Source organism: Pantherophis guttatus, chromosome 4 (genome assembly GCF_059756535.1).
Source record: "Pantherophis guttatus breed Tessera chromosome 4, ASM5975653v1, whole genome shotgun sequence".
Lineage (NCBI taxonomy): Eukaryota > Metazoa > Chordata > Lepidosauria > Squamata > Colubridae > Pantherophis > Pantherophis guttatus.
In genome coordinates, this window is record NC_142066.1 from 94,100,185 (window position 1) to 94,124,183 (window position 23,999).

The 23,999-nt window shown below is 35.1% G+C and overlaps 1 protein-coding gene across 7 annotated transcripts in view; it reads right to left on the reverse strand.

Annotated features, from left to right (window-relative positions):
* Positions 1 to 390: 390 nt before the first annotated feature.
* TRAK1 (trafficking kinesin protein 1) overlaps positions 391 to 23,999 on the reverse strand; it is a 495,341-nt gene continuing 471,732 nt past the window's right edge. For 6 of the 7 annotated variants that reach the window (XM_087894140.1, XM_060683688.2, XM_087894141.1 and 3 more), the window contains 3 exons: positions 23,600 to 23,815; positions 10,653 to 10,755; positions 391 to 3,099 (listed from right to left, as the gene is read on the reverse strand). In XM_087894140.1, the coding sequence (XP_087750266.1) occupies positions 2,319 to 3,099; positions 10,653 to 10,755; positions 23,600 to 23,815 (1,100 nt within the window). In that variant the 3' untranslated portion in view covers positions 391 to 2,318. Of the gene's footprint in view, positions 3,100 to 8,857; positions 9,094 to 10,652; positions 10,756 to 23,599; positions 23,816 to 23,999 lie in introns of those variants that run through there. The other variant, XM_087894142.1, reaches the window with a different exon arrangement.

Below are 23,999 nucleotides of genomic sequence, written 5' to 3' on the forward strand. Positions count from 1 at the left end.
GAAAGCAAATGGAGGAAATACAGATAATTCACAACAGAACCTTCATTAATTGGACATTTCATTCTAAAGAAAAATATACTATTTAATACACTACTTTAGGGGTCCTCAGCCTGTGAGGATTGCAACCAGGCTGTGGAAATGGCCGGTGAGTGTGCGCATACAAATCCTCACCTGCAAGTCTGCAAAGCTGGAAATGTTTGGGAACTGCACTAATTCATCTTCCCATGATTGGCTGTTTTCTATGAGTAAAAGTGATAAATAACAACTCTGCCCCATTTAAAATTTTTATTCCATAAATAATAATAAAGTTTCCTGATTTACTTGCTTTTTATTTCTTTTAATTCACCAATCGTATTATGGGCTCAGAATACATGAAAAGTACTCTAGACATTTATGATTTTTTTCATTTATTTAAAATTATCAATTTATTAGTTCTCTTTAAGATACAGCCAGATAAAAAGATGTTGCATTTTTGCAATTAAATGCACACATATAAAGGGAAAGTAGAGCCAAGAACAATATGTGAAATAAATAGAAGTCTGAAAACACATGCAAAAATTGATGGCACGTACTATCCTCTTTCATTCTTCTACATCTACATGCTCATTGCTCATTGTGGTACTGAACTGAATGATCCACCAAGTGTGTATGTGTGTGTGTTTATGTAGGTATGTAGGCATGTACACACACACACACACACACACACACCATGATTCATCTAATACAGTGGTATTTTAATTAAAAGTCTGACAGAACTGAAATATATAGCAATTATGTGGAAACTGATGCACTGGCATTAAATAAACAGAAACTGATTTTTTTAAAGACAAAAAACACGTGCATTCATACAACCTAAATATACCAATTGCTTCCAAATAACTCTAAAACATCTGTGATTTACATAATCATTTCTATGAGCTTCCTAGATAACCTCCTCAAAAATGAAGAGGCATCCCATGACACGAGTCTCCTAGATTGTGGAGTTCCTTTTGTACTCCATTCTGTTTTAAGTCCTCCCCTTCCCCCCATTTCTACATGCTGGACTGCTTTAAGCATTATCTGAATGAGACTTGGAATCCTAAACCATGCAACACAGTTGAAAAGTAAGAAATACAGGTTTATGCTTTTCAGTCAAGCAGAATTTTTCTGTTGTCTCTAAATGCTGGAGAATATAGTGATTTGTTTGTAATTAGTAACAAATAATTAGAAATCAGAGTTTGATTCTGGATTATTGAGCCAACTATAAATTAGGATAACAAAAAGTCATCATCCTTGAGAAAATAAATATTTAAAATCTGAAGCTTTTCATTAAAATCCTAGAACAAAAATTAGAACTGTTAGTCCCTATTTTTGTACTTATATCCTTGTTAGAAAGGGTGAGTTAAACTAATAATGTTTTATATTTTGTTTATAAAATTATTAACTTTCAGTAACTCAAAAGCTAGAGACATGGGAAGTGGCTACAAATGTCATTCCTTTTACTTTAACACTTGCTATTTTGGCATTTTTTGTATTACAGATATAAATTTTATTTTTAAAGAGGCCTACTATCAACTCATTCAATAACTTTGGCTCCCAAGGAAAGAGATATTTATTTTAGTATTTTTAACATTGAAGCAAAGAATAATTCTAAGGTATTACTTTCATTTTGGATATGTCATCATGATTTTTCTGTGTCTGCAGTAAAAGTTTATTTAAATACTTTTCACTTTATAACCAGTGCAGCTTTGAAAAAAATAATATAGAATATGGTCATGCTACAAAACAGTAGAGGCAGGGAGCACGCTTAGCAATGCTTCTCAATATATATTATTTCAAGTTTATTTCATAAGGGAAAAATCAAATCAGTTAGAATTATGACCCCTGAAGTACAATGTTCCCTCCTTACTACAAAGGCCAAAGAAAATGGTCAAAATGCTAAGCTACTGCTATGATGAACACTTCATGAAAAATGAAGACTCCTCATAGAATTCACTACCCATCCTGAAATCTTGCAATTCTGACAGCATGATCAGTAATCCTTGCCAAATGATCCTGTTGTCATGTCAAGTTAGGCTAACTAGAGAATTGATCATTCTTTTTCCCTGTGCAAGGACCACTTTTTTCAGTGCAAAGAAAAACAAAACAGCTTTTCAAAATTTTAGCATGTTACATATTCAAAACAGTGACCTTATTCATCTACAATACATCTAATACATATTTACATTCTATATAAATTTTACACTTTCTCCAATTAGGCACAAAGTTGATTTGTCAAACTCAATAACAAATGGAAGAAAAAAGTGTTTGAAGGAGGAGCTTGAGATATATTAAGCCATTTATCGTAAGCTAGTTTGCTTGGGAAGTTTTCCTCCCATTAGGATTCCAGGGGTTAGAGATGATGGACCTTTCATCTGCATGCTCGAACCAACCATAGTTGGGAAACTTTGATTCCTTCTAATGCCAGTGTTCAACTGAATGCCTCCAATAGCAGTTGTCACAGCAGGGCAACCCAAAGGCAAACTCTCAGGCAGCAGGCCTCCAGACTTTTGTGATCCACAGAAAAGAGGTCCTTGTTTATCAGTTAATTTAAGAGCTTGTGTTTCCCCTGAATTTACAACCTTGGCAATTCCAAACCTTTTTACTTTGTCCACTAGGTTAAGGTTGGAGACAGACACATCAGTTTGACTCTCACTATTTCTGATATTTTTTTTGTCTCTTACTTCCTTCAGAATTGAACTAGCTGGTTTGGAAGCCAGGAAGTTGTCATAAGGAGGACTGGGACATTTGAACTCAAAAGATGGTGGGGAAGAAGAAGGTGTCTGCATAGGTGAGTTTGGAGGAGTGGAGGGAATGGCAGTCATTCTTGGAGAATATGTGCTCAGAAGAGTGTTCCTGCCCACTCTGTCCCAACTTTGTGGGTTATACACTGCTGCTGATATCCCATGTTCCTTGAGAAGCCATACAAGTCCTAAGGATGTACTCATTGTAGTTGTGGATTCCCGAACATTAGTGAAGGATTCTACCAAACTCAGGCGCCGAGGAGTACATGGGGTGGCCACCGGAGTGCCTTTCAAATTGCCAACATTGCTACAAGCTGGAGTAGGTGCTGCATTAAGGCTAAGGAAAAAGCAAAGCTTAAGTTAATGTCTTTGCAGATATTAATATTAATGAACAGTATAGAAAATCTATTACTAAAAAAACTCTGTTTATCTCATATTCTTTAAGCAATAACTTCTCAATAGCCATTTTCAGGCACACTTTGAATTCAATTCACTCTGTTATTAGGTTCTTTGAACTCCTTTTGGCTAATAGGAAAAGATGGATATGATAAATATATCCCAGTTATAGCAAATAATTAAGTTTAAATCAGTTTCTGCTTCACAATAATCAACTAATGGAAGCACCACTTACCAGCTGAAATAAAAATGATGCTTAAAGAAAATCTTACAAAACATAAAATCTATTGTATCAAAAAGGTCTTCTTAAATATAAGCTCCATTCAAATAGGCCACACCCATAGTATGATCCTAAAAAGTACAATTTAATGTTTTGTGTACATGATTGAGCACTATTAATATAGCAAAGTTTAGACTAGAATTGCATACATTTTATCTCAGTGTGGGGTGGTAACATACTGAACGTATGAAGAACTGATATATTCCTCTGTAAATAATAATAAATAACCACTCAGCTTTTATCTTAATCAACTCAAGATATTCTAAATAACATTTTCACTTCCTTCCCCTCACAACAACAAATCCGTGAGATGGCTTGGATCAAGAGAAAGTGAGGTCACGGGGTAGCAATGTCTGTTAGGAAATTTAGTATTTCTTTCTTTTTGTTCATTTATTTCATTAACTTATTTAACACATAATTTTTAAAAAATATAAGGAAAGCCTGAATATAAAGATGAAAAGGGCTGAATTGTGTTTTGATCGCTACAAATTTAAAAAAGAAGTATTTTAGTCCTAGAAGTTACAAGTGCTCAATTTTTTAATATACATTATATAACTTTGAGAATGATTTTCTCCACAAATATAATAAAAATAATGTTCATGTTATGGTGATAGTTGAAACTTGTGCTTAGTGGGCATTTGTCTCAAATCAGAATCAACTTATTTACTTCTCATTTTTTTCAAAACAAATTCATGCAGTAAGTCAGAAAATGCCGATCAGAAATAAGTTTTATTAAATGATGCACACAATGCACACTTTAAACTGCATGCAGGGTATCTAGAGATTTGTTTTATTATTCCAGTTGCAATAATTTGTTTTCCTTTCTCAACACTTCTTATTTATTTTTCTTTCAAGTATAATATAATGAGATTTCTATCACCAGTACATTCCGATAACAGTAATGACAAGAGCAACATGGTTCATGGAGATTCTCAGTCATCTAGGTCATGGTTGTCCTAAAGGCACTTTTTCAAAAGGCAACTGGACTTTCTGTGTTGTTCTCTTGAAAATGTTTCACTTCTCATCCAAGAAGCTTCTTCAGTGTTCACATTCAGTCAGAACTGAAGATGATTCTTGAATGAGAAGCGAAATGTCTTCACAAGAAAAAATACAGAAAGTCCAGTTGCCTTTTGAAAAAGCGCCTTTGGGATAAGAGTAACACAGCAATTCTTCTCTGCCACAGAATGAAATGTAAACCTTTCTAATATCTTGAATCTTATGAATCACATAATCCTTCAGAATGGGTACAATGCAAAAGAAAAGAAGCCAAATTCTGTCTGCCCAATAAGTTACAAATGGGGCCATATCCCAATAGTATCAAAAAACCAAAAATCCAATTAAATTTAAACTTTTTGATATTAGGTCCACTGGTGAGCATTTATCTTGGATAATAAAATAATTGATAGATGGATCTAGAAACAGAAAGATGATAGATAGATAGATAGATAGATAGATAGATAGATAGATAGATAGGCAGGCAGGCAGGCAGGCAGGCAGGCAGACACAGACAGGCAGACAGAGGCAATTTTACTTGTACGTAAAACATTTATCTTATTAACCTGTGGAAAGCACGCTACAAATAAAAAACTGCTGGAGTTTGAATAGCAGTAACTGATAATATAATTAACCATTTCTGTGATACTCAAGATGTAGATAAATTAATCCTTATGCAAGTCAAATGGAGATTTCTATGTGAAAGTACTCCCAGTTTTTGTCAGTTAATGTTTGACAGGATAAAATATTCTGTGCATAATAATTTTTTAAGTCACTAAATGATTTGCTTCAATTGTAATGATTTCTGGCAGCAAGGATCCTCCTTGTTCATAATAGTTATGTATAAAAACTGAGCTGCCATATTTAAGTGCAAAATTATCACCTTTACCAGTTGCCTTCATGAGGGCAGAAGAAAGCATCTGAACATGGAGACACTGTATATCTATTAGCAGAATTCTTGGCTCTCCTAGCATCTATAATCTAGGAATCTATATTATGAGTTAATCTAGCTCATGAAAAGAAGTCAGCTTCCATTGAAAAAGCAGTTCTGTGTATTCCAATTAAAAACTAAATTTTAAATGCACTTTAAAAATAGTAAATATTTTTAAATATTTGCTATTTAAATAGCAAGATATAACTTGTTACACAGGCTCAGATATGTACAGGCAACTGTTTACATTTTGGACTAAACCATACTTTTATAATTTGTGGGATGATGTTAAACCCAACATCAACATTGATGTTAAACCCAACCATTATGGTTTAGATTTATATATGTATCAAATTATAATGGCTTATGCAGCATACCAATAGTCCTAGATTTACAATCATTCATTTAATGATTGTTTGAAGTTACAATGTGCTGAAAAAGTGATTTATTACCATTTTTCACATTTACAATCACTGTGATATTCCTATAATCAATATTCGGACATTTAGCAACTAGCATTTATTTATGATGATTGCAGTGTCTCGGGGCCATGTGATCTCTTTTTGTGACCTTTTGACAAGCAAAGTCAATGGGGAAGCCAGATTAATTTAACAACCATGTAACTATTCCACAAAGTTATTTAACTGTGGCAAGAAAAATCATAAAATGGGGCAGAACTTACTTTTTTAGTAATGGAAATTTTGGACTCAATTTTAGTTCTAAGTCTAGGATTACTGTAATATGGTATAAAAAATCCTGGCTTAATATTGTACATGAGTATCACCAATTGTGTTATAGAATACACTATCCATCAAAATAAAACTCATAGGTGCTGGTCTTATAAAAAACGCTAGACTTAGAATGACAGTATGTATGGAATGCTGCTGCCGTGACATTGATATCAGGGATGGTTTTGAGTTTCATCACTGTGTTTTAGCCATGTCAGTGTGGAGGGAGGGTTCAATTCATCTGTAATCTGTAATGATGTATCTGAGGAAGTTTTCAAAACAAAGTGAAGAGTCAGGGGAACTGGCATTGGTGCTCATAAGCATGGTGAATTGGTTTTGTGAGTCACAAAGTATGCAGAATTTGGGTGACAAAAACAAAGCCACCACATATTATTCTCTACCAAAGTGCACATTTTCCTCTGTTAATTCTTGGCAGATAATTCCAATTGTAGTTGTCAATACAATCAAGCCTCATTCATTTGGTTCTCCTATGAGAGCAGTTGTAAATGATTCACTGCACCACTGTGCAACATTTGGAGAAAAGTGGAAAAGGGAAGCAGTTTTCTTTATACCAGATATTCTCAAAATAGAAAAGTGTGGTTGTTTTGTTATGTTGTCGAAAATCAGACTATGCTAAGTCATAATAAATGATACACCATTGTGAAATATGGTTAGATACGATGATTTATGAAACAGTGGCATAAAATAAATAAAATTAAAAGATCTTTGATTGCATGGGTATATCTACTGTATATGAGAGCATGAATATTATGTAGCTGTACATACTTGTTTGAATTTGTTGTAGAAATACTGTAACTGCCACCTAGTTTTCATCTTGCCTTTAACTTTTACTGTTCCTGAAGCAGGCTTTTGTATACAAACTGACCCCACACAGCTACTAGCAAATCATGGTAGAAATAAAAAGCTTTTATTCTTTGTGACTCTGAGTATGTGCGCATTCAAAAATCATAGGCCTGAGCAACTACTGAAATTACTACTCAGCCTAGACATACAAAAATCCCAACTTGTATAGACTGATTATACAATGAATCTTTAGAATTAACAGAAGCTCCTAAGAAACTCTTCCCATCACTGTACTCTTTTGGTAATAGTACATTTATAAGTCAGCTAATAGGTTTTCATACCTAAAAAACAAAGAAGGAAAAAAAGCCCTGCTAATTAATTTTCAAGTTTATACTTGAAAGATCTCCTTAAATTACAAGAGACTAAAGTAGAGAAAGTGCAGAAAAATCCTGAATTTTTGCTGTTTGCTCAATTTGATGAAAAAGAATTTGTTTGCATATTATTTCAAGGAGAAATTAACTAATTAATTAACTAATTAACTAATTAACAGGGACTTACAATCCCTGTCCAGAATTACAGCCCCGCAGCATCCACATGGTCACATTAACAAAATTTTGATACTTGGCAATCCCCACACTCTTATGACCACCACAGGAATGCTGCAGGAGCTCTTCGTGTATCTTCTCTGCTCTGCTTCTGCTCTGCTGGAGCTACATGCTCCTCCCTATCCTCCGTCAGAACTTAATCCACTTATTTTTTCCGTAGAACTTCTTTAGGAAGCAGCCAAGTCTCCAGACAGCCTTTTTACACAGAAATTGTCTGATACTAACCCAGAAAGAGGTGCCAATGAATTGTGGCCACTGACAAAATGGCACCCACTTTTGGAACAGGGCAATGCCATGTATGAGATGGAGAGGTGCTGCAGTAAGAGCCTGGACAAGGCCACCCAGAGCTTTTCCCACTCCTGAGGCACTTCATGCTCTGCTTAGTGACCACAATAGGAAGAACAGGGATTATAGCAAGGATCACGTGAGGTGATCACATGGGCACCTTGCTTAATGATCACTATGATTTACAACTGTAATGGGCATGCTCCATTACAGTTTTAAATCAAGCAATACCTGTAAACAGCAGGGAAGATACTACATATTCTCTTGATTGATTACAGTTCTTTTACTAATATGCAATACCTAGTGAGGAGGAGGGATTCAAGCAGGGTGAAATGCTCCCGGTTCAGACTGGATCACCCAATCTGGTAGTGATGGCAGTAAGTGGTTCGGAGAACCGATAGCAAAAATCCCTGCCCTCCCCCCATGCCCAGCTGAATCGCGCAATCATCAGAGGCTTTTTTAAAAACTTTTTTTTTAACTTTTAAAAGCATTTTTTCTTTGGCCAAAGAAATGCTTTTAAAAGTAAAAAAAAAAAAAAGCCTCTGACGATCGCGCAGCTCAGCTGGGATCGTCAGAGCCTTTTAAAAGCATTTTTTTACAACCTCTTCAGCCGAAGAGGTTGTAGAAAAATGCTTTTAAAAGGCTCTAATGATCCCAGCTGAGTTGCCTGATCATCGGAGGCTTTTTTTTTCTTTTAAAAGCAAAAAAAAAAAATACTTTTAAAAGAAAACAAAAGCCTCTGACGATCAGGCAACTCAGCTGGGATCGTCAGAGCTTTTTAAAAGCATTTTTCCTACAACCTCTTTGGTCGAGGTTGCCCGTTTATAGAAAAAATGCTTTTAAAAATAAAATTAAAAAAATTGGCCATGCCCACCCAGTCACATTACACCCCCCCCCCCCCCCCACCAAGCCATGCCCACAGAACCGGTAGTAACAAATTTTACATTTCACCACTGGATTCAAGGAAGAAGAAATATCCAAAATATTTTCTAAAAAGAAAAGAAAATGAAGACCTTCCTTTGCATCTTCAATTATTGTTAGGTTCTATAAAATCAGCACTATGAAATTTAGAATTTTTGTTAGGTCACTTCATGTTAATGTTAAAATGGAACAGGGGAGAATGGGATTGATAAGAAGTCTTCAAGTTAGCTGATGCCACGAACACTAGCATTCCTTTTATGAGACTCCGCCAGCATAGAGGCTGCTGACTGTGCTGCTCACCCCCTGTCACGCTGGTCATATTGTGTGCCCTATATCTCCTCTCAGCATAAGGTGACATAAAGCTGTTTCATCGTCTTCCTCACATGACCTGTGAAGAAGCATCATTCATAGTTTAAGGAGATTCTCTTCTCTAGCAGTTGCATGATAATATTGTGGTTCTGAATTAATAATACAGAAATAATAATAACAATACAGATGACCATCAACTACAAACCTATCAGAGTATAAAAATGAATTAAAATTAGTAATACATCTCCATTTAATAGTAAATATTACACGAAACATGCTTCTGTTTTAATAAACAGGACAAAAGTAAGAAACCCAAATTTGCACTCATGTGTATCCTTCCAGAATTCCATTTGTATCTTCTCAGCATGCTGAGATTTTGTGCTTAGGTTCAGCAAAACTGGCTGAATTTGGGAGAGGGTTGTTTAAGGATATAAAGGGAGTATATTGTTGGGAACAGTTGCCCAGAATCATCTTATAGAGGAGATGGGTGGCATAAAAATTTAATAAATAAAATAAAAATAAAGCATTTATGCTCCCATCTCCATTCTTTAATTTCCTGAAAGGTGAAAAAAATAGCAAAACATTTCAACACACCTCTTTCAGTGATATTTCAGCATCATCTGATAACCTCCTGTCAGTGGTGGATTGCTCCCGGTTCTGTCCGGTTCTTTAGAACCGATAGTAAAAGCGGCGGGAGGCTCTGCCCACTCACCTGGACGTCATAACTGACGATCTGCGAATGTGTGCTCCCATTGCAAACCGGTAGTAAAGGTGAGTAGAACCCACCCTTGCCTCCTATGGCATTAAGAAGGTCAGAGGGATTGGTGCATCATTCTATTTTCACAAGTACTGCTCACAAGCTTTTATGGAGCATTTTTACCTTTTTTATTATTTTTTAATATGAATTCTGAAAATTCTTCATTAGCTCTATTTCATTATACTGATATGTATTTTCAGAGAGAAGATTTCAGTTATTGTATTTTTGTTTTAAAATATATCCACTGGCCTTACTGCTGCTTCTAAGTGCTAAAGTGGGAGAGTTGGCAGAAAGGTGAACCAATCAGGCCCTCTCTTTGGATCTATAGCACAAAATTAGTGAGATCCCCTGAGCAGCAAAACAGGAGGGGTCATAATTCTCTTCTACCCTAAAAGTATACCAAAAAGTAGTATCTGATTGGTCCAGTTCCTCATATATATATGTATGCAATTATGGCAGCTGTTCAAACATGCTTCAGGGAGAGTGTTCAGAGAATTTGCAATTTTTGTCCTGCAAATAGGGATATTAGGCAACAGGAAGGCAGCCAGAAAAGAGGTAACAGAAGTAGTAAGAGGATGTGAACAAGAGTGGGAAAGAGGCATTTTCTATTTCTCTGCCAATGAAAATTGCAATGGCATAGGAATATTTTTTTAAAAATGTTTTGGTTAGAACATCATGGATTAAAAGAGTGACATCCTAATTTTTTTTACTTGTACCAGGTGTACATCAACTAAAACAAACTTACAGATTCTGATGGCTGCATACATATAAATTAAACTGAGATAGTGTCAAACATGATTATTAAACTCTTCTTGCTTATTTGACTATATTTAATATTTCTGCACTTTTAGAAACTAAAACACCTCTCTGAAAACCCTTACCTTGGTGTGACTCGTGTGAGCTCGTCGGAAGGATGTAGAATACGGCAAGTGGTAAAGGTAAATGTGGAGTTGGTTTGTGACATGCACTTCCCAGGATGATGTACTACATTAAAAAGAGAGAACATTATTTGCATTTATATATTTAATGCAAATAATGCATTATTTGCATTAAAGAACTTTTAGATTCTCAAACTAACAGATGGAAAAGTGATGTACTTGTGATCTGTGCAATAAATATCCGATAAAAATCTCTTTATTATCTAGCTCCTCTGATATACTAATATCTATGAAAAGAGTCTTGTTAACTTGTCACATCTTTCGTTTTACAAGGGCAGTCCTTACTGTAAGGACTCTCAGCAGATATGAATCCTTTAGGGAGGCCACTAACAGGAAGTATTACTTCTACTTATTACTCTGGTGTGGTAATTTCCAATAGTATAAAATATCACGTAGGAAAGGCAACAATGTAATATATCATGCTAAATTGCCCCAATTCTAAGCAATCCAAATGCTATCTATTTGATCTTATTGCTACATTATTAGAAGTATTGAATGGGGAAAAAGAAGTGATGAGTGCTAATTCTGTAAGAAGTAAATATAATACCTATATCAGCAGGTTTATTTTATGGGCAAGATATAATCAACTCTTAACAAATATGTGCAACATCTAGAATTCATATATTTCAGTTTCTTTTACATTGATCCAGGCAAAAATGTCCCATCACTTTGATTCAGTAATGGATCCAGAGACAATAATAAATTTTAGGATACAAAAATAATAGTACAGAGTAGTGCTTAAATGTTTATGAACCTTTTTGAATTTGTAATATTTCTGTGTAAATATGACCTAAAACACAATCATTTTTCCAAGCAAGTCCTAAAACTAGATAAAGAGAACCCAATTAAACAAGTGAGTCAAAAACATTATATTTGTTCCTCAATTTATTGAGGAAAATGATCCAAAGCTATATATTTATGTGTGGTAAAACTACTTCTTTTCAGTAACTGATGTGTTGTTCTTGGGCAGTTAACATCAATTAAATGTTTCTGATAACTGTTGATCCATCCTACATATCAGCTTGCAGGAATTTGAGCCCATTCCTCCTTTCAGAGCAGCTTCAAATTAAGGATGTTGATGGGCTTCCTGACATGAACTGCCCATTTCAATTCCTCCTACATTTCTCTTGGAACTAAGGTCTTTAATTTGATCATTCCAAAATAACTTTCCTCTGCTTTAACCGTTCTTTGTCTTTGGAGATTCTCAGTCATCTGGATCATGGTTGTCCCAAAGGTGCTTTTTCAATAGGTAACTGGACTTCCTTGTTTTTCTTTAAAGACGTTTCACTTCTCATCCAACAAGCTTGATGATATTGCTCTACATTTCACAGATGGGTTAAAGTTCTTATGCTGGAATGCAGGATGTGCCTTTTGTCAAAAAGAATTCTTCCAATAGCCTTCAGGCTTATCCACATGGGCTTTTGCAAACTATAGATCTCCTTTGGCGTGCTGTGCACATGCACTATTTCAAGCTTGGAGACTTTTATCCGCATCTGAGCTTAAAACTGCCAATTATACCTGGGCTTGGGCAGAAGACCCTCTCCTTCCTCTGTGGATAAAAGTCCTCAAACTTGGAATGCAGTGTGTGCGCATGTGCATACGCTTAGCTGCCAGCAGTTTGGAGAGGCGAGGAGCTTGTGGGGACACTAAATTGTCCCCATGTCAAGTTAGCTGGTGTGACATGTTCCATCCTGACCCAGCTGTCCCAAGTCAGCCGCGCCCAGTGAGGGCATTGAGACAGCCATGCCTATCAGCCATGCCCACCTACTCATGGCAACCTGGCTACTGGTCCTTTGAGGGCAACTATAATGCTGATGCGGCCCTCAATGAAATTATGTTTGACACCCCTGAGTTCATTGCCTTCCAAAAGGCTAAGAAGGTAAGAACCCTCTGGATAAAGGCTATTCCATACAGCAGGTACCACTGCAGGAAGCAATAATAATAATAATAATAATAATAATAATAATAATAATAATAATAATAATAACAACAACAACAACAACAACAACAACAACAGCAGCAGCAGCAGCAGCAGCAGCAGCAGCAGCAGCAGCAGCATTTATTGTCATTGTACATCATGTGTATAACGAAATTGGTTTAGCCTCTACTGGTGCAATCCATAACAGAAAATACAAAACAACATGAATAGTATAAGGAATAATCCTTATACAAGTAATTGGGGGGGGGATTTATGGGGCTTTAAACTATTCGAGACCAACTTCTGCCACAAACAGCCTCCCACCGGCCAGTTCGCTCTCACAGAGAGGGTCTCCTCAGGGTGCCATCTGCCAAGTTATGTCGGCTGGCGACACCCAGGGGGAGGGCCTTCTCTGTGGGAGCCCCTGCCCTGTGGAATGAACTGCCACAGGAAATGCGCAAGATCTCCGACCTCCGTGTATTCCACTGTGCCCTCAAGACCCTGCTGTTCCGCCAAGCCGGGCTATCAATTTAATGATTTTTAAATTGGGTTTTAAATTTTTGGGGTTTTAAATTTCAGCCGAATTATGTAATAATTTTAATTATTTTTAACTGATATTTGTCTTTGTGTTTTTTAATAGGCTGTACACCTCCCTGAGTCCTTCGGCAGAAGGGCGGTATAGAAATAACATTATTTATTTATTTATTTATTTATTTATTTATTTATTTATTTATTTATTTATTTATTTATGCATGCATGCATGCATGCATGCATGCATGCCACTGTACTAGTAGTGATTGTGAAAAGATTATGGCCACAGTTACCATTTTCTGGTATTCTCGAGATTAAACTATGTTTGATATTGTGCACAGCAATTGATTACCTAATTATCTACAAATACTGTATGTTAGCCTGTCTTCTGAAATTGAACATCGAAACAATTCCACTGACAATCTATTTGAATCATATTAGGGCACAAAAAAAATGAAAGCAGACAATTTTGGACTGGCAATACGAACTTAGAAAGTTTTTCCATTGGCTTGTCTGGCACATAGTTTTGTAACTTCATAAAGCTTTTTTTACTTTTCCAAGTCCTTTAACGTGGCCCATATGATCACTTTTGCCCATATCGGTAGCCCTAGATTTATGACTAATTGCTTAGTGACCATCCAAAATTTAAAAAGACCTATCTTGGGGCTACTTATGATACAGATTTGAAGTTTCAATAGTCAGCCCCTCAATCATGTGACTACTTCAGCATGCAGCCACAGAGCTCCATTTACAGATCTTTGCAGTGTCCCATGATCATGCAATATGTTTTACAATGGTTTTGCTGAAAAACAGCATTTACTTCCAGTTTTGGGCAAAACTGTGCAAACCATTAATTCGTTTAACAATCATGGTGTTTACTTAATGATATTGCAAAAAAAACTTGTAAAATCAGATTAGTCATGTGACTGATCTATTTATGACCATGACATAAGAACATTATGCACAGGTTCTATTATGGTCATAAGTCGAGGAATATCTCTTATTATTATTTCATACTGTTTTATTGCTACCAACTGATCTGTATCATTCCTTTGAATTATATTGCTTTAAAGTTCTAATTTATTTTAGTGTAATTAGTATAACTTTTATTAGTGCAAATCTCTTAAAAAAACATAAGCATTGCATAGAGTGAGGATAATATACAACTACTAAGTAGAACACAGAAAAATGAAGTGGATATATGAAAAATAAGGACAGATTCTGACCCTATCAAACACATTTATGAGTATTGGGGAATGAAGTATGGATGAATGAAAATGGATGTGCCTGTGTAAATTGCAAGCAGACACAAAAAATGAAAAACATCTGATGACCTCTTGTAGGACAAGAGCAAGAAAGCAAATACGGGAAAGGCAACATGTTTTTGTCCACATTACTCTTTCTGTTTTCAGTATCATAGATTGTTTAATTATGCTAATTTTTTTCACTTCTGACGTATGACATACTTTATGGATAGCCCCGATTGCAAAACTGGTTGAAAATGCCATGCATCCATTAACAGTCATAGAAGCAATCCAAAATTAAGTACAGTTGCAACATCATCATGATTGCAGGTGAGATTAAAAATATTCAATACATTATCATGATTAAACATGTACAAGAAACATATCTGAGAGACTTCCGGTTTGGCGTCGCGACGAGACAGTCGGGGAAATAGCAGGCTCTGATGAGCCCTGCAAAAACCCTGGCTGCTGAACGGCTGACGATGGGTCTTCGGACCGGAACCATCCTGCAGGGACGGGGGAAAAGGAGGGGCACCTCGGATGACCAAGAGGAACAGGCAAGTTCCTTGGAGATCAGAGGGAACCCTCTGTGAGTTGGCGGTGGGGGGCAGCAGCCATGGCGGCTGCCACGAAGCTGGGACAACTGGGCTAAGAAAAGGGCTGGAGGAAAGCGGACTGAAACGGAGCTCTTTGAAGCTGGGTGACAACAAACCCAGGCGTGTAACAACGTCTGGAGCAATATTAATATCTAGAAGACCCCTAGTCTAAAACAGCGGCTGAACAACAAAGGGGCTTTGGAAACTTTAAACTGCAACCTTAAAGAGACAAAGACCCGATAAACAACTAATTTTTGAACAGAATTAAGGAAATTAAATATTGAGATATGGTTAAGACTGGATATTTTAAAATATGAATTGGATCTTAAAAAAGAAGATTTGATATTTTTAAAATTAAAGAAGAACAGTATAAACTGGACTGTTACATAATTGTAACAAAATGGATACTGGCATGACTAATGGAAATTGTGGATTGTAGAGAGACCCCTTCTGGTCTATAAAGGAACCTTGTAACTCGTTTTTGTTATGGAAAATTTGGAACTTTACAGATAAATCATGGGATTTTGTGGAGGTTTTCTCTTCCTGTCTGCAGGCAGCTTGACTTTGGTGAATAGAAAAGGAAACTATAACAGAACTCCTATAATTGAAATAACAATAATTTTAAAACTGGCGCAGGAATAAAAGAAGGATCTAGCACAGGCTCAAGAGAAGGGAACTTGATGCATTTTATCCAGAATAAAAATAAGGAAAAGATTCAATATGATATATGGAGGACAAATTTGAAGATTTTGAAAATGAAAGGAAATATATATCAACAGGAGGGGAAATGAAGAAATAAGACAAACACAGCTGGAAAAAGAAAAAAGAAGATTAAAACAATGCGATTGAAAACAAAATAATGTATAGGTGGATAGTAATAATAAAAAGGAGGTTTTTATGGATGTTAAGCATGTTAAAAGAAAATTTAAAGATATTTAAAGATATGTTTTAAGTAAGAACTATGTCTCAATGTTGAATTGTTATGAAAAAGGATAAGGATAAATATAATTAACTGGAAATAAACAATGTATAGATGGATGGAAATAACAAAGACAAGATTATGTAGGGATTAATAGTTAAATTAATTATGATTATGCTGTGTTCAATAGCCAAAAAATAAAAATGGTTATGCTGTGTAACAGCCAAAAAACAAAAATGGTTATGTTGTGGTTAATAGTCAAAAACAAAAATGGTTATGCTGTGTTTAATAGCTAAGAAATAAAAATGATTGGTTTAACAACAAAACATAAAGATAATGATGTTGGGTTTAATAGTAAAAATAAAAGGAGGTAGGATAGCCAAAATAAGGAGGAGTACAAAAATGGTTATGCTGTGTTTAACAGCCAAAAAATAAAAATGGATATGCTATGTAACAGCCAAAAAATAAAAATGGTTATGCTATGTAACAGCCCCCCCAAAAATAAAAATGACTATGCTGTGTTTAACAGCCAAGAAATAAAAATGATTGGTTTAACAATAAAGAAAAATGAGATAGGATAGACAAAATAAGGAGGAGTATGTTAAGATTAACAGTAAAAATGAAATGAATAAGTTGGATTTAACAATAGAAACAAAGATGATAAGGTTGAGTTCAATAATAAAAAGAAAATGTTTATGTTGGAATTAAATATCTCTTGAATGTGTATGACAACTGAAATGACTTATGTTTTGAAAATGTATCCATCAAGGTTGACTCAGCCTTCCATCCTTTCTAAGGTAGGTTAAATGAGGACCCAGTTTGTGGGGGCAATAAGCTGACTTTGTATAAATATACAAAAGTATGAAGGCTATTGCTTAACGCATTGTAAGCCACCCTGAGTCTCCGGAGAAGGGCGGCATATAAATCAAATTAAAATAAATAAAAAATAAATCTAAGCAAAAGAAAGAGAAAAATTGAATGATATTTGGTTAGGATTTAAGATTTAAATAACGGGTTTTTGGGGATAATGGCATAGTTAAATAGATAGAATTGAGGGAAATAACTGAGTAAAATATTAAGTTGTGTTAATTGAAAATTAAGATTTGTTACTGATTTGTATCAATCTGTGACTGGATAATGCTTCGTTTTGGAAAAGATACGTTTTATGTTTATGTTCTAAAAATAATAAAAAACTTTTTAAATAATAAAAAAAGAAACATATCTGTGATTCTTTAGACTCTTATGATGTGACTACATTCCAAAATATTGTTTATCCATGATAGGATATATATAATAACCTGGTGTCTTATTACATCTACAAAACCTTTTTAAATTTACAGAGAGGCTGAAAAAATTACATGCTTATTGTGGCTTTTTTCCTGTAAAACTGGCAGCAAAATAAACATATAATAGAGATAATTATGTGAAAAGAGTTATTGCGTGTGAAATAGGGAAATTTCAAAAAAGGGTTAATATAATGAGGTGACTCAAAATAAAAAAAATTGTTCCCCCATTTCTGTGAGGTACTATTCTGCATTTTTCAATGATGACTAACATACTATTACAGTATCAACGTTCAAAAAATTATTTATATCACCTTAAAAACTCATGCTGCTGCTGCTTCAAGGATTAGTGCAAACAATGACATTCAAGCATTACCCATTGGGTTACGAACCCAACTGTTCATAAAAACAGTTTTTCTTTCACTAAGGAATTATATTAGCAGAAACCTGTTGCAGTAAGCGAAATAGACCCAGCTCATTATTATTAATATACAAGATAGGAAAAGGCTGCTAAAAGTAGCAATTGAGCTTAGTGGGTGAGCTTTCTTGTCTATGAAAAAGAAATAATTTTTTAACATCTAGAAAGACTAATCCTGCAAAGATACCACTCAGAGAAATATGGACAGCATCCTCCAGTAATCAGCTTTTCATATGGCTGCGATATTCTCTGTCAGGAAACTATGAGTGGCCTGTAAGTGATCAGTATGGCCAACAATTCAAAAATGAAAAGAATGTCAGGTTTTAATTCCAATACAATCTCCAACAAATACTCAACAGTTATTTGTTCCAACATATAAAAAAGGATAATATTGTGATCAACAATAAGGTTTTGTTATTATTTATTTCGAAAAAAAATCTAAGTGTATGTTGAAAGGACTGTCCTTTTCTTCAGCCACCAAATGATTTCTCAAATTACTTTTTTTTGCAGAAAATCTCAGTGTTGTTAAATAAAAAATAGAATAACCTCTTCTTTCATTCACATATCAAAGATTGACTGGAAGTTACCAAAATGCAATTATAGCAAATAAATTTTGTTTTAGATTTCAGTAAGAATTTTCCATTCCATAACTTTTTTCATAAAAATTCTCAATTCTATGTATAAAATGTATGTAAAATGTAAAAAGCCAAAAGAACACCTATGAAAATCATTTGCATTATTACATTTACAGAAATACAGCTTTAAATACAGCTCTTGAATGGTAACCAATCAGAATTAGGAACATGTTATATCCAGTGTTGAAAAATGTTTCATTTCAGGGAGGGCGGAGCTGATGCCGCAGCGGGATTCCTCCAGGGGCTCTATGGAGGTTGCCAAATTCTTCCTATCAGAAAGCTCAAACGGGTCGAAGCCACCTCAGAGGGTAAAGAAGAGAGAAGACTCTGTAGAATACAAGGAGACCGCTAACTCCTTGGAAGAAGCAGGGAAGCTCTCAATCTGTCGGAAAGAAAAGACAGACATTGAGTGCCATCCAAGGCTGTGACTGCTCACCCATAGGAGAATGGAGTGGAAAGAGTGAATGAAAGAACAGTGTGATGACTGGGTGACTCTTTAAAATTGCTAACTTCTGCTAAATCTATCCATTTAAAAACTGTTTGAGAAGAATGGGGCCGAAAAGAGGGGAGTTGGATTGTCGATCTTCCACCCTGGAAAAGCGGTGGTTAAGCATATAGCTGGAACTAGATCCGACTTAGAAATTTGAAGCAAGTGGATAACTTTGGATATCAGTATCAAAAGAGGAAAATCAGATTGGCTAATTTAAAGGACAGTCAATCGGACTTCATTGAAGTCTAACTTTATTTGGGATTATAAAACTCAGACTCTGGAATATCTAAAAGAAGGAAAAACGGTGTTCATTCCTAAGGAGAGGAAAAGAACAACAGCGACATCTGCTGGCGAAAAGCTAACCATAGAGAAAACTAATGGAGAGTGTGTGGAATTCTTAACCTTGAGACAGCTTATTGGAACATTGTTACAAGATTTAGATAAGCTGTTTGCACCTGGAAATTGTTGACAGAACGAAGTATAGAGGAAAGAATGGAAACAGTGTAAACTGTAAACACTCTAGCTCTTGGATTAGATACAGTATCCAGCAACTGAGTAGCTGTGCAACTGGAACTGAGAAACAAGTGGCTGCACTTGAAGAACTATAATTTTGCTCCTCTCCTTGGGAACGTGGAATTGGTTGAACATAATTAGGGGGTTTTGGTGGGCCTTTGCAGATTATAATTAACAGTTTGGTGGATCATAATATAGAGACTACCACAAGGGGAAAAAAAAGATCAAAAGAAAGAAAAGGAGAAGGAAGAGAACATTTGCAGAAAAGATTTTGGATTACAATCTGATGTTCCCTAGTGGATTATAAATACTATCTTGGTGATTTGGTGGGCCTTTTTGGATTATAATTTGGAGTGTCCCAGTGGATCTTAATCAACTGTTTGATGGATTACAATACTTAGACTATTTGAAGAAGGAAAGAAAGAAGAAAGAAGAAAAGAAAATAACTTGTGTGGGAAATGAAGGTTACATGGAAAGGGCAAAAAAGAAAATGGAGATGGACATTGAACCAAGCAATATTGCATGAAAAAGAATTTATACAAAAGACAGAAAAAGAAATGGATTTTTTTAAAAAAGAAAATAGGAAGGAAGAAATTTATTTACAAATTGTATGGAATATTGTTAAGGCATTCACGCGGGGACTAGCTATAATATACATGGGAAAGAAAAATAATAAGAAGAAACAAAATAAAAATATCTTAGAAGAAGAATGTAAAAGATTGGAACTACAACTACAACGAGAACCACAAAAAAAGGAATTGAAAAATTGAATAGATATAATAAAGCATAAAATGAATTTATTGGAGAAAGAAGAATTGGCACTCAAAATTAAAAGTGCAAAACAAAACTTTTTTGAGAATGCAAACAAACCTGGTAGATGGTTGGCCTATAAATTGAAAAAAGAGAGGGGAAAAAACCTGATACATTGTCTAAGCGCTGAGAAAGGCACACTTCATTATCAAAATGAGGAGAAAAAAAGCTATTATACTATGAGAAACTATATAATGAGGAAATTGTGGAAAACAAAATACAACAATATTTGGAACAGTCTGATCTCCCCAGGATAAGAAACATACTGAACTGAGACCAGAGACATTTTTATTGGGCATCCTACCAGAAAAATATGACAAAAAGACTACATATTTGATTTTACATGTACTGACTGCAGATAGGATTGTATTTGCGCAACAATGGAAGAGTAAGGAGATCCTGTCAGATGAGAGGGTAATTCAGAAAATAATGGAATGCGCAGAAATGTACAGATTAACGCTTATCATTAAGGACAGAGAAGATACTGAATATTTTCAGACGTGGGAAGCATTTTATCAATGGCTAGAGAACAGAAACAGAAGTTAGGAAGGAGGAGATATAAGAAAATGGGCGTTGTCTTACCTGAACGCCTTTCTCAGTGGCTGTGGAATAGTCCAGGATGTTACTATGGAGATAAGTTTATGACGATGTTATGTACTATTGTAAATTATATTGAAGTGCTGAATTTCAATGCCCTCAAAATATTGAGACATTGGGAAATAACTACTTCTAGAAAGCTCATTTGAGAAAGCTTAAAAACAATATATACATTCGAGCTCTGTGTCTTTAGAATTCATTTTTTGTCATCAATATGCAAAGATTTGGGGGAAAACCCCAGGTGTTCAGCTATGCTGCCTTTTCATTTGCTACATTTGGTAAAATTAAGGCAACAAATTAGCAGGAAAGAACTGACATATGAAGCCTTAGCAGTTTATACCTTTTTGCTCTTCGGTGGTCCAAATGACTTGGATGTTGATCAGTTTCCCCTCCAGTTATCAAATATAGTCTTTGAAAACTTACACCATTTAAGCTAGTATATAATTTTATCCTAAGAATCAAAATGGTTGATTTCAAGGAACTCTTATTACAGATAATGCTGAAATTCTGCCATCCACTCTCAATTACTTTGTCTTTAGATAAACATTAAATATAAGCATTACAACACAAATCCCAAAAGAATGGCAATCTGCAAAACTGTAACCTATTTGTGCAAACCCAGAACCAAAAGAACTGGCTTTTCTGGCTGCCATGAAGCAAGGTCCAGTCAGAATACCCAAGACAGTGCAGGAGCAAAGAGAGCAGTGAACAGAGACTGTGTTGCTGGGTGAGATGATTCTTTTTTTAAAAAAAGTTATCCCAAGGATAAGATAAAATCTTAGAGAAGAGACTAAATATAACTTTGCAAGTGGCGGAAAATATTTTTTTTAAATAGAGGTTTATGTTGAAAAGTAAGTTGAGAGCACCATCTACTGATGGAAGCAAAAATGACTCCTAGACTCCTGGAAACTTGCAGGGATCCTGGGAAGCTAGAATAAAAGACTAAAAATACAGAGTAGACTTAAAGAATTTGGAAAATATTTTGAACTAACAGAGTACTGAGTAAATGCTGGGATTGACCCATCTGGATAACTGATTTTGTTTAGAAAGAAATGGAGATTGAGTGAAATAAATATCTGCTGGAAAGAAGGCAGTGTGGGAATTGGAGAGGAGAGTCTTATTTATTAAAACATACTCCCAGGATCTTGGACTCTCTGAACACTGGATTCTATTGAGGCATGATTGTTTACCTTACTTTTATTGTCATTATGGCTGGAGTTGAAGGAACAGCTCTGGAAATGAGAGAATTTCTTAACGAGATGGCCTTAGTGTTCCAAAATATTTTGAACTTAATTGATGGTATGGATCAGACAGCGGAGCTTTGCAAAGAATGAGAAACAAAGATCAATATGTACATGAACTGGTGGAAGCAACAGAAAGATTGGATGAAATGGATCACTTAAGTCAACAAATAGAACACGAACTGGGAAAAAATACGGATCAGAAAAATCAGCAAATAAAGCAACAGCTTGATGAAGAGGAAAACCAGATAAAGGACAAGCAAAAGGAGCGAAAAGAAGAGAAGGATTGGCCACATCAACAAATAAACCAAGGACTGGAGCAAAAAAAAGGGGACTGACAAATCAGCTGATAAAGGAAGAAATACTGAAGAAAATAAAACAGATAAATCAACAATTGGAGAGGCAGGAAGATACTTTTGATAAGGTGATTAGGATAAGGACAGATAATTGGGAGAATTGGCAGTACAAGATTCTACTGGGAGAAATGTTTAGAGTGAACAAAAAAGGGATAGATGAAAATAGAGATAAAAATGAGGAGTGTGGGAGCTGAATTAAAAAATGGATAAGAATTGAAGCACTAAAAAAGAGAAGAGATGATGGGTAAAAAAAATTCCCCTTTAAATATTAAAGTAGCCTATTATAAGCTAGAGAGGCAGAAATAAAATTAGGGGAAATATTAAAACATAAATTGTTTATAGAATGAACAAAAATAATAGGTTAGAAGTTTACAGATATATATTTTTCTAATGTATATTTAAACAATGTAATGGGATTATATAAATCTGATTAATGTGATAGAGATAATTAATAATGTGAATTGGATCAACATGAATGATATTTAGTTAAATTTGTTCATACTTTTATTGTGAATTGGATTAATATGAAAAAATGGATAAGAATTGAAGTACTAAAGAGGATATGTATAAATAATATGATGATTATATAAATTTGATAAATGTGCTAGAGATTATTAACAACGTTAGCATGAATTGGATAAATATAAATGAAACCTCATTAAATTTGTTCATATATAATAGAGAAATGTTTAGATAGAACAAGAAAGATATAGATGAAGATAGAGATAAAGATGAGGAGTTAGGCATATTTTGAATATGTATGTTTGAACAATATAATGAGGATTACTTAAATTTGACAAATGTGATAGAGGCTACCAACACTGTTATTGTGAATTGGATTAATATGAATGATACCCAGAACCAACTCTGTTCACACACAATATAAATGTATACTTTTTTTAAAAATAAAATAAAAAATATATTACAAACCCAGAACCAAAAGAACTGGTTTCTTTTTTCTGAGAACCCCAATGAATTGCATCCTTTTAACAGCCTTCTCTCATCAAACGGAAGAAGAAAATAGGGATTATGCACTTCTTTTGGGTTGAACCCTCACCCCCTCCAGTAATAGAAATCACATTTCAGAAACTGGCTAATGTTAATTCTTGTGTGCACTGTTGTGAAGTTAAACATGAAGCAACATTATTGATGATGCTCTGGAGAGATGTAAGAATGGCCCAATTATCAATATCCTGCAAACATGGCAGTTGTGCTGGACTTCCCTCACCAGATCCCTCATCGTCAGTTGCAGGTTCCTGCATCTCCTTTGGGAAAGCCCGAGAGCGATTTGGGTAATTCTTGCTGTCTGAAACAGTCACTCATGCCTGAGACCTCTCACCTGAGGTCTCTGTGTGCTGAATCGGTGTTGAGGTAGTTAAGCCTTTGTATGTAATTTCACCTGACTCATCTTCTTCAAAATCATTAAGGCAATACACTTCATCCAGATCAAGATCAAGAGTGCAGAAGCCCTTAGTAACAACCCCAGGCCTTGGGTCTAGGATGCCTCCTAGATGAGGCTGAGCAAGTTGTTGCCAATGATGCAGTGTGGCAGAACCTTGGAAAACAATAGAACAAACAGGTCAGTTTGGAAATTTGAATTATGGACAGACTGCCTATAATCCTCATTATATATAGTTACATCTTAATTGCTGATGAAGCATCACAACTGCTTCAAACCAACTGTTCTGCAAGAAATAATCATAGTGGGAAATAAAAATGTAGCTTCAGTTTGCAAGTAT